General features: G+C 40.8%; 1 protein-coding gene across 2 annotated transcripts in view; it reads left to right on the top strand.

The window, feature by feature from the left end:
• ZYG11B (zyg-11 family member B, cell cycle regulator) overlaps positions 1-8,593 on the top strand; it is an 83,913-nt gene that overhangs the window by 11,801 nt on the left and 63,519 nt on the right. For both annotated transcript variants that reach the window (XM_003799918.3, XM_023519161.1), the window contains exons 2-3: positions 799-964; positions 7,000-7,754. In XM_003799918.3, the coding sequence (XP_003799966.1) occupies positions 799-964; positions 7,000-7,754 (921 nt within the window). The remainder of the gene's footprint in view (positions 1-798; positions 965-6,999; positions 7,755-8,593) is intronic.

Raw genomic sequence — 8,593 nt, 5'->3', positions numbered from 1 at the left:
TTTTTTTTTTTTTTTTTGGCCAGGGTTGGCTTTGAACCCACCACCTCCGGCATATGGGGCTAGTGCCCTACCCCTTTGAGCCACAGGCACCGCCCATACGCCCAGTTATTTTTTAGAGATGGGGTCTCCCTCTGGCTCAGGCTGGTCTCAAACCTGTGAGCTCAGGCAATCTATCCACCTTGGCCTCCCAAGTGCTGGGATTACAGGTGTGAGCCACCGGACCTGGCCAAACTTTTCTTTTTTTGATGCTGTAACATCTATATCCTATTTTTTAACTCAAGTTAATTCCAATATTTGAACCATCAGGTTAGAATGGGAATTTAGTAGGAGATCAAGTTGAAAGCTATTAATAAATTGGGGCTAGATTTTAGGTGGATTTGGGTGTAGGTAACAGTCTAAGAATTTTGTCATTAGTCTTCAGGCCCATGCAAGTTTATTGACGGTTTAAGCAGGAGAGGATCATGGGTAGTAATTAGGAAGATTAATTTGCTATCCCTTTGAGGTCTTCCCCTGATCATATCTGACTGATTAGAACCCACTGCTATATGCTTAGTACCCAATATGTCTTCTATTATAGTACTTAAGAAACTATGTGCAAATGTTGATTTCAGTGTTTCTGGTCTCTTGCTTTTTAAGAACATGGATAACATATTGTATTCCCAACGCCAAGCGCAGTTATCTGGCATATGATAGACCCTAAATAAATACTTGTTAAATGAGTATATCAATATTTTATTCTCTTTTCTGGGAACTAACTTGTTTTTTTGCTCCTTTATGTTTTTTTTCCTGGGCTCCTAGGAGGAGGCATCTCCCTATTCCTTACTTGATATCTGCTTGAATTTCCTGACTACTCACCTCGAGAAGTTCTGTTCAGCAAGACAAGATGGAACATTGTGTCTGCAGGAACCTGGAGTATTCCCACAGGAGGTGGCTGATAGACTGCTTCAGACCATGGCTTTTCATGGTAAAAAAATAAAAAGAGACAAAAATTATATGCTGTTGATTGGAATTGGATTTTGAAGTGCTGTTGTAACCATTTAATTATTTTCTTGGAAATAACAAAGGTCAGATAAAGCCTAATTCTAGGAAAAGGAATTCATTTAGTTTTACTTATTCTTCCTCTTATTGTCTAATTTAGAATAAAACATTCTTCTTTTCTAATCTAGGCAAGCTTTTTTTTTGGTTTTGAGAAACCTTTCTTATATCAAATAATTCTTTAACTTACAAAATACTCAGAAGTCTGCTAGTATAAAATTATGTCTTCATTTGACACTGAGAGAATCAATAGTATTATGGTAAAACTAATTTCTGCTTTTGGCCTTTTAAATGGTAAATCACACCAAGGCCGCATGCACTGGCTCAAGTCTGTAATCTTAGCACTCTGGGAGGCTGAGGTGGATGATGGATCGCTTGAGCTCACGAGTTCGAGACCAGCCTGATCCACAGTGAGACCTCATCTCTAAAAATAACCAGGGGCAGTGGCAGTTGCTTGTAGTCTCAGCTTTTCAGGAGGCTGAGGCAAGAGAATTGTGTAAGCCCAAGAATTTGAGGTTGCTGTGACTTATGATGCCACCGCACTCTACTGGGGAAGGGAGACTCTGTCTCAAAAAAAAAAAAAGGAAATCACAGGTAATTTTATGCTTTTGTTTTCAAGTATTCAAAACAGAAGTTTATACTTCTGTTTTCAAAACTAACTTATGAAAATAAATTGGAAAGTTTCATCTGTGAAGTTTTGATTAAGTATATGGAGTATTTTTGTTACCTCTGTTTAAGTTTTAGCTTGAAAAAGATATATCTTTAGGGCAGTGCCTATGGCTCAAAGGAGCAGGCTGACGGGCCCATATGCTGGAGGTGGCAGGTTGAAACCCAGCCCTGGCTAAAAGAAAACAAAAACAAAAAAAGATATATCTTTATGTTGTTAAGGTTTTTTTAAACTCTTACAAGTAGGCTCGGCGCCTGTGGCTCAAGCGGCTGGGGTGCCAGCCACATAAACCTGAGCTGGCAGGTTCAAGTCTAGCCCAGGCCTGCCAAGCAACAATGATGGCTGCAACCAAGAAATGGCTGGGCATTGTGGCGGGCGCCTGTGGTCCCAGCTACTTGGGAGGTGGAGGCAGAAGACTCGCTTGAGCCCAGGAGTTGGAGGTTGGTGTGAGCTATGATGCCAGAGCACTCTACCCAGGGGGACAGCTTGAGGCTCTGTCTCAAAAACAAACAAACAAACAAACAAAAAAACTCTTACAAGTAGAGAATGTGATTTGTCCACAGCTATAAAATACAATGGAAATTTGGCAATAATAGCTATAATTTATTTATTGCCTGTGTGCCAGGCATTTTACATATATTTTCATGGAATTTTCTCAAAAATTCTGTAAGAGAATGGGGGTGGGGTGGGGAAAAAGGAAGAGCAGAGAGAGGGAAGGAGGAAAGGGTTTGGGGGTCTCGGTGTGTGACACACCTTTTGGAGGCAAAACACAATTATAAGAGGGACTGACTATACCTAACAAATGCAATCAGTGTAAAAAACCCAAAAACTCTATAAGGTAGCTGTTAGTACTCCCATTCATATACAGATATGGAAACAGAGGCTTAGAGAAGTAACTCAGTGAGGGTCATTCTGCTAATAAATGGTAGAGTCCTGGCTTGGCACCTGTAGCTCAGCAGGTAGGGCATTAGCCACATGCACCAGAGCTGGTGGGTTCGAATCCAGCCTGGGCCTGCCAAACAACAGTGACAACTACAACCAAAAAATAGCTGGGCATTGTGGTTGGCACCTGTAGTCCCAGCTACTTGGAAGGCTGAGGCAAGATAATTGCTTAAGGCCAAGAGTTTGAGGTTGCTGTGAGCTGTGATGTCACAACACTTTACCTGGGGCAACATAGTGAGATTCTGTCTCAAAAATAAAATAAAATAAATGGTAGAGTCCTAGTTCATGTGCAAGTCTGTTTCTAATTTATATGCTCTTCCTGTTGTGCTATGCAGCCTTCCTATACCTACATTAGAAGCATCCCTGCTCCTAGATGTTACCTAATGATTTGCACTTTTGCTGTGACTTTAGTGTGCACACGTAACTATTAAAGCATGAATGCAGATGTTGCATTCTAAGGAAGAATGGAAGAAATGAGGCTGTAATAGAGGCATTTGGGAATAATTAAGGAAAGAAGACCTCCTTTACACTCCTTGGTTTTCATTACGTGGTCTGGTTGAATTTTTCCAACCTGCCATAGGAGCTGGGGTAAATTTCAATAAGTTGTATATGTGTTAAATAATAAGTACTATATGTTAAAATTAATGGTGTCTTATAAAGCTGCACAATTAATGATTATGCTCAGTATTTTCTTTTATCTTTTTTTTTTTTAGAGACAGAGTCTCACATTATCATCCTCAGTAGAGTGCCGTGATGTCACACAGCTCACAGCAACCTCCAACTCCTGGGTTAGGCGATTCTCTTGCCTCAGCCTCCCGAGTAGCTGGGACTACAGGTGCCACCACAATACCTGGTTATTTTTTGGTTGCAGTTTGTCTGGGGCCAGGTTTGAACCCACCACCCTAGGTATATGGGGCCAGTGCCCTACCCACAGAGCCACAGGCACCGCCCATATGCTCAGCATTTTCAGTTTAAAAAAACCTAGTCTTGGCTTGGCGCCCATAGTTCAGTGAGTAGGGTACTAGCCACATACACCAAGGTTGGCAGGTTTGAGCCCAGCCCGGGCCTGCTAAACAACAATGACAACTGCAACCAAAAAATAGCCGGGCATTGTGGCATAGTGTACCTATCACCTGAGCAGTGTACTTGAAAACTTTTTTTTTTTTTTTTTTAGAGACAGAGTCTCACTTTATGGCCCTTGGTAGAGTGCTGTGGCATCACAGCTTACAGCAACCTCCAACTCCTGGGCTTAGGCAATTCTCTTGCCTTAGCCACCTGAGTAGCTGGGATTACAGGTGCCCACCACAACGCCCAGCTACTTTTTGTTGCAGCCTGGCCAGGGCTGGGTTCAAACCCACCACCCTCAGTAGATGGGGCCAGTGTGCTACTCACTGAGCCACAGACACTGCCCATGTGAAAACTTTCAAATGGGAAAAAAAATTGTTCTATGAATGCTTTTAATTGGTAATACCATATCATACTTTTTAAAATAGCATATCGATTTTAGAAAGTGCTTGACATACACATATGTTTAAAATGTTTTCCTCATTTATCCTATTCACAGGGTTAATGGTACTGGTAGCTGTGTTTTTTTACTGTAGTTTAAAATTAACATATAATAATTGTGCATATTTATGGGGGGCATGGTGATGTTTCAATGCAAATAATGTATAAGGATCCGATCAGGGTTATTAGCATATCATTTCTTTGTATTAGGAATATTCAATATCTTTTTAGCTTTTTGAAATTACATATTATTGTTAGTATGATCATTCTACTGTGGTATAGAACTTTAAAACCTATTCCTTCTTTCTAGCTGTAATTTTGTATCCTTTAACAAATCTTACCCCTCCTCCTTTCTCAGCCTCTAGTATCCTTAGTTCTATTTTTTATTTCTGTGAGATCAACTTTTTTTAGCTTCCACCTATGCATGAGAACATGCAGTATTTAGCTTTTTGTTCCTGGCTTATTTCACTTCACCTAATGTCTGCTGGTTCACTCCAGGTTGCTGTGAGTGACTGTACTTCATTCTTTTTAATGACTAAATAGTACTTGGTTGTGTATTATGCCACAGACAAATCCTTTTGTCTGTTGTTGAACACCTAAGTTGATTCCATATCTAGGCTATGGTGAATAGTACTGCCATAAACATAGGGGTGCATATGTCGTTCAACATACTGGTTTCCTTTCCTTCGTATAAATATTCTATAGTGTGATCGCATGGTAGTTCTATTTATAGTTTTTCAAAGAACTTCCATACTGTTCTCCTTACCAGTGGCTATGCTGGTTTACATCCCCACCAACAGTGTGTAAGAGTTCCCTTTTCTCCACATCCTCACTAGCATCTGTTACTTTTGTCTTTTTTATAATAGCCATCCCAACTGCTGTGAGAGGATAATTCATTGTGGTTTAGGTTTGCATTTCCCTGATGATTAGTGCTGTTGAGCATGTTTTCATGTATTTATTGGCCTTTGTATATCTTGAGAAATACTGTTCGGATCATTTGTCCATTTTGTTCTTTTTCTTTTTTCTTTTTTTGGAGATAGGGTCTCACCACTTTGTTGCCCAGACATGGTCAGTGAGTGGCATGATCATAGCTCACTGCAACCTCAAACACCTGGGCTCAAGTGACCCTTTTGCTTCAGCCTCCTGATAACTGGGACCAGTAGGCATGCTGCAACCTAATTTTTCTATTTTTTTAGTAGAGATAATTTTTTCTATTTTTTTAGTAGAGATGAGGGTCTTGCTATTTTGCTCAGGCTGGTCTTGAACTCCCGACCTCAAGTGGTCCTCTTGCCTCAGCTTTCCAAAGTGCTGGATTTATAAGCATGAGCCACCACCCCCAACCTGAGTTTTTTAGCTATGTGATGAGAATGTGCAAAATCTGTTAAATAGCAGTGCTCCCTTTAAAAATACCTCAATTCTAATTTAAGGAGCCGGCTAGCAACCTAGCTACATCTGAAGTATGAGCCAGCTGAGGTACCACTTAAAGAGTTCTTCTCTTGACTTTAAACTATTTATTTACCTGGCCCCAAGTGGTAATTCACCCCAGACTCTTCTTAGACTACTTTTTATTTGCATGACTGTCACTTCTTTCACAGTAGATGTTATCTAATATGTAATATTTTTGAGATCTGGTTCCTAAAATATATATTTGGGGCACTATTGATTAGCACACAGGTAGATCTTTAAGAGGTTATTATGTCTACTTTATTTGCATTCATCTGACAGCAGGGGCTGTAACCACTGTTGGGGTGTCCAACCTTTTTTTCCTCTGCCATACATTGGAAAAATAAAAGTTGTCTTATGCCACGCCTCAAATACACACACACTAAGGAAAGATGATTAGCAAAAAATAGGCCTGTGCATACTTCTCGGGATAGCTAAGACCACAGATAAGCAAAAACAGTCCTCACAGAAATCAGTGTGTAGCCCCTTATATATATGTGTGTTGTAATGAATTTAAAGGATAAGCTAGAAATAAATTGTAACAAATAAAATACTTAACACAAAGTTTATACTTCACTCATGGTACACAACCTCTGCTAGTCTGTAGGAGGTTCTGCTGTTTGGGCACCCTAGGATCTAAACTGACAGAGGTTCTGCCTTCATAAAACTATACCTGAAGGTTCTTCATTTGCCATGATAGCAAAAGATAGCATGAAAAGTCAGGCACTGGCTCTTAGATTCTTTAGCCTGCACCTATTGGTAGAACTAGGAATGTAGCCTCATCTAACTCTGGGAGAGGGCTGAGAAATGTAGCTGGCTCTCTGTCTACCAAGTGAGGAGAACCAGATGTTAGTGGATATTGTTATTGTCTACAGTAGCCTGATTCTATCACATGCTAGCTCTGTGATTGTGGAAAACCATTTTCTGATCCCCAGTTTACCTGTCTATAAATTGTAGATAATTCATTGAGATGAGTTTTTTTTTTTCTTTTTTTTTTTTTTTTGAGACAGAGTCTCACTGTGTTCCTCTTGGTAGAGTGGTGTGACATCACAGCTCACAGCAACCTCTAACTCTTGGGCTTACGCGATTCTCTTGCCTCAGCTTCCCAAGTAGCTGAGACTACAGGCGCCCACCACAATGCCTGGCTTTTTTTTGTTGCAGTTGCCATTGTTGTTTAGCTGTCCCTGGCTGGATTCGAATCTGCCACCCTCGGTGTATGTGGCTGGCCCCCTTACCACTGTGCTACAGGTGCCGAACCTGAGATGAGAATATCATTGTTGGAATTATCAAATGAAATACTGTGACATGGGAGTGCTTTGAAAATATAAATATAAGTGTGATACAAATTTTAGCTATCTAAAATTTAACTGTTTTTTGATGTTAAAGTGCTGCTTGTTTTTCCCCAGGTCTACTGAATGATGGAACTGTGGGTATTTTTAGGGGCAACCAGATGCGCTTAAAGCGAGCTTGCATTCGCAAAGCAAAGATCTCTGCTGTTGCTTTCCGGAAAGCCTTCTGCCACCACAAGTTAGTGGAACTTGATGCCACAGGTGTGAATGCTGATATCACAATTACAGACATTATCAGTGGGCTTGGCAGTAACAAATGGATCCAGCAAAATCTCCAGTGCCTAGTGCTGAATTCATTAACTCTCTCCCTTGAGGATCCCTACGAGCGGTGCTTCAGCCGGCTTTCTGGCCTTCGAGCTTTAAGCATCACCAATGTTCTCTTTTATAATGAAGACCTGGCTGAAGTTGCCTCATTGCCAAGGTTAGAGAGCCTGGATATTTCTAACACCTCGATCACAGACATCACTGCTTTGCTGGCCTGCAAAGACCGACTCAAATCTTTAACCATGCATCACTTGAAATGTTTAAAAATGACAACTACCCAGATTCTGGATGTTGTCCGGGAACTAAAACATCTGAATCATCTTGATATCTCAGATGATAAACAGTTTACATCAGACATAGCTCTTCGCTTACTAGAACAAAAAGACATCCTTCCCAACCTTGTCTCTCTGGATGTTTCTGGGAGAAAGCATGTGACAGATAAAGCTGTGGAAGCCTTCATACAGCAGCGCCCCAGCATGCAGTTCGTAGGTTTGCTGGCCACTGACGCCGGTTATTCTGAATTCCTCACAGGCGAAGGACATTTGAAGGTTAGACCTTAAAAATACATTATTTTGTTAGGCTGACCAATGTCTTAGCTGTGTAAAACTCTGTTAAGATAAATATCTAATAATATATGGAACATGTTCATGAAACAGGGCATTATGTAGTGAAAAGGCTGGCTGTAGAGTCGGAATCCTAATTAAAATCCCAGCTTACTTGTGTTACGACCCAGAACAAGCTATGATGTAACTTTTTGTTGCTGCTTTGGTTTTTTTTAGAGGGTTTCACTCTGTCCCCAAGGCCAGCAGTGGCACAGTCATAGCTAACTGCAGCCTCAAACCCCTAGGCTCAAGCTAGCAGTCCTGCTGCCTCACCCTTCCAAGTAGTTAGGGCTATAGGTGTGTGCCACCATACCTGGCAGTTCTTTAATTTTATTTTTTGTGGAGTTATGTCCTTGCCAGGATGCATAGGCTGGTCTTGAATTCCTAACCTCAAGCAGTTCTCCCACCTTGGTCTCACAAAGTGCTAGAATTACAGACATCAGCCATTGCATCCTGTCTATGATGTAACTTCTTTGAGTTTCCATTTATTTATTTGTAAAATCGATATTCCTACCTTGCAGGAGTCTTTGAAAGATTAATAATTATGTATGTAAAGTGCAAGTCACGTGGTAAGTCCTGGATAAGCGATAGGTTACAATGATAAGGTTTGGATATTTTGAACCATTAAATATACTATTTTTTCTTTTTCCTCCCCCCAGTCCCCTGACAGGGTCTTGTTCTGTTGCCTAGACTAGAGGGTAGTGGCTCGATCTTAGTTAATTGCATTCTTGAACTGTTGGGTTCAAGGGATCCTCTTACCTCTGCCTCTCAAATAGCTGGGACTG

Source organism: Otolemur garnettii, unplaced genomic scaffold (genome assembly GCF_000181295.1).
Source record: "Otolemur garnettii isolate 467f Iridium unplaced genomic scaffold, OtoGar3 scaffold00159, whole genome shotgun sequence".
In the NCBI taxonomy this organism is placed as follows: domain Eukaryota; kingdom Metazoa; phylum Chordata; class Mammalia; order Primates; family Galagidae; genus Otolemur; species Otolemur garnettii.
Note: the sequence above shows the minus strand (reverse complement) of the source record. Positions and strands in the feature narration are given on the sequence as shown.